Source organism: Morone saxatilis, unplaced genomic scaffold, assembly GCF_004916995.1.
Source record: "Morone saxatilis isolate NCDOM2014 unplaced genomic scaffold, NCSU_SB_2.0 Contig5, whole genome shotgun sequence".
Lineage (NCBI taxonomy): Eukaryota > Metazoa > Chordata > Actinopteri > Moronidae > Morone > Morone saxatilis.
The window spans coordinates 7,498,699-7,500,846 of NW_023340095.1; the positions used below are offsets into that span (position 1 = coordinate 7,498,699).

Consider the following 2,148-nt stretch of genomic DNA (forward strand, 5'->3'; position numbering starts at 1 on the left):
AACTTTAACGGTGTGAATATGAATCCATTATTTTGCAAATTCTTCTTACAGATATAAAATGTTTAATATTAGTGGAATATTTGTCCAGCATTTGTAACAGACCAGGATGCACTGATAACAATGTAACACTCTTTACAACATGAGTCTCCAAGTTCATTTTTATGTCTCTTCTTCCAGTACCCTCCATGAAAGTGCTATTACCCCCCAATACATACAGTTTAAGTACATTTACATTCATAGATAAATTAGTCAATTGCAGAAAGAAGTATAAGCTTTCAGTTTGTTTTTTTTAAATTACAAGTAAATCATGCACAAAAATTCCCGTTGTAAGTCAGAATTATTTTTGGATTCTGAAGTCATAACTCAGATGAATTACTAAACCAATAAATGTCCAATTTTCATATCCAGCCCAATGTGCAGATGTCGATATATGGCACTATGGATTGGGCTGTTAACTATGAATGATCCTCTTCATGCCACAATGTGTGTGCACCTGATTGCACTGTGTATTGTCTTCTCAAGAGTAATAAACATAAAAAGATGTATAATAAAAGCATGCTGAACTTTGTAACTATGGGAAAACCCCACATCTTGTTCTTGGGCCGCCCTCCTCCAGCTCCTCCTCTGAGTAAGAGCTGTAGTTCCCTGTTCCTCCTCCAGCATGCCTCATGAAGCCTGCAGAGCCTAAAGAACCTGCTCTCAGCACCTCTATCTCCTCTTTTTCATCTTCATCCTCCCCTTCTACCTCCTCTTCATCCTCTAGACTCGAGCAGTGTGAATCACTCTGAGGCTTGGCGTTGTGTATATCCATCCCAGTTCTTTCCGTGTCAGTCAGTGGGGACGTTGCGGTTGCTTGTTCCTTGGCTTTGCGACTTCTCTTCCACTTCATACGTCTGTTCTGGAACCAGATCTTAACCTGGGGAAAGACGACAGGAATCATGAGGGTTAAACTGTGTAAAAACATGTGAGGTTTCAAACTAAAATGTGTGTTCTCCTTCTCTTTAGGGGGTTTATTGCAGGGGAGGAGAAGAATTGCCAGTTGTAAGTAAAATGGGCCGGGATTTCACTGGGTTCATAATTACTTTATTTTCATTCTATTAAACAGATGTTTCACCAAAGTAATATAAAGTATTTTACCACTTTTCCCTTGTGGCCATGCAACAAATCACATCATAGCATCATATAGAATCTACAGTATGTTGTACAGTATGCTTTTAAAATCACCGCATTGTAGTATGTCATTCACTGACTCAAAATCATACAGCACACATTTAAAGAAGCCACATCCCATCAAATATAGTTTTAATAACTGTGTTTTAAAGGGAAATGTGTGAAGAGGAAGCTATGTATTGTAATAAATGTTATTAAACTATCAGCTGGTGAATAATTTCACACTGTTCTTTCCACTTGCCATGCTGCTGACTGCACATTTTGTAGCATTATGGTTTGACTAAATTAGCCTGCAAAACTTTCTATTATGATTATTTTTTCCCCCAATATCCATTTTGAGATAGAAATAAGCTTTTTTGAAGTGCCAACAGATGAAGTTTTAGACTTTTTAAGGCTGATAGAACTGATATACCGGGGTAATGCTGTAGCAGATAAGTGATTTCACTGTATTCTTTACATTTCAATACAGTAAAGAGGATCAGCATGAACCTGTGTATAACTTGACAGAGACTAGGAGGGGTTGGAGAATATACTAGATATATACTAGACTATAAGTAGAATTATGTACCATTTGTTACAGTAATTCAATAAAGCATCCTACAGGCTCTGACTCACCTGAGTCTCAGTCAGCATGAGCGAAGTGGCCACCTCAAAGCGTTTAGGCCTGGACAGGTATTTGTTGAGCTTGAACTGGTTTTCTAATTCCAGCAACTGCTGGCTGGTGAACGCTGTCCTGGGCCTCCGACACTTCCCGAACATACCTGCCTGGCCCGGGGCTGAGAGGAGAAAACAGACAGAGGCAGAGACCACCAGGAGGAGAGAGAGGGGTTATTATTTATAATTTGTACATATTTACATTTGTATCATTTTCATCTGTTTCTATAAAAGCAATACCCCTATTTCTTTGATTATGAATGGTGGACCTATAAGTGAAATAGGCCTACAGCAGCAAACGATAGAAAGAAAGAAAGAAAGAAA

At 38.6% G+C, this 2,148-nt stretch overlaps 1 protein-coding gene across 1 annotated transcript in view; it reads right to left on the minus strand.

Annotated features, from left to right (window-relative positions):
• Positions 1 to 29: 29 nt before the first annotated feature.
• Positions 30 to 2,148, minus strand: part of LOC118339207 (motor neuron and pancreas homeobox protein 1-like) — a 3,747-nt gene continuing 1,628 nt past the window's right edge. The window contains exons 2-3 of the mRNA XM_035676774.1: positions 1,786 to 1,946; positions 30 to 916 (exon numbers count right to left, since the gene is read on the minus strand). Of these exons, the coding sequence (XP_035532667.1) occupies positions 572 to 916; positions 1,786 to 1,946 (506 nt within the window). The 3' untranslated portion in view covers positions 30 to 571. The remainder of the gene's footprint in view (positions 917 to 1,785; positions 1,947 to 2,148) is intronic.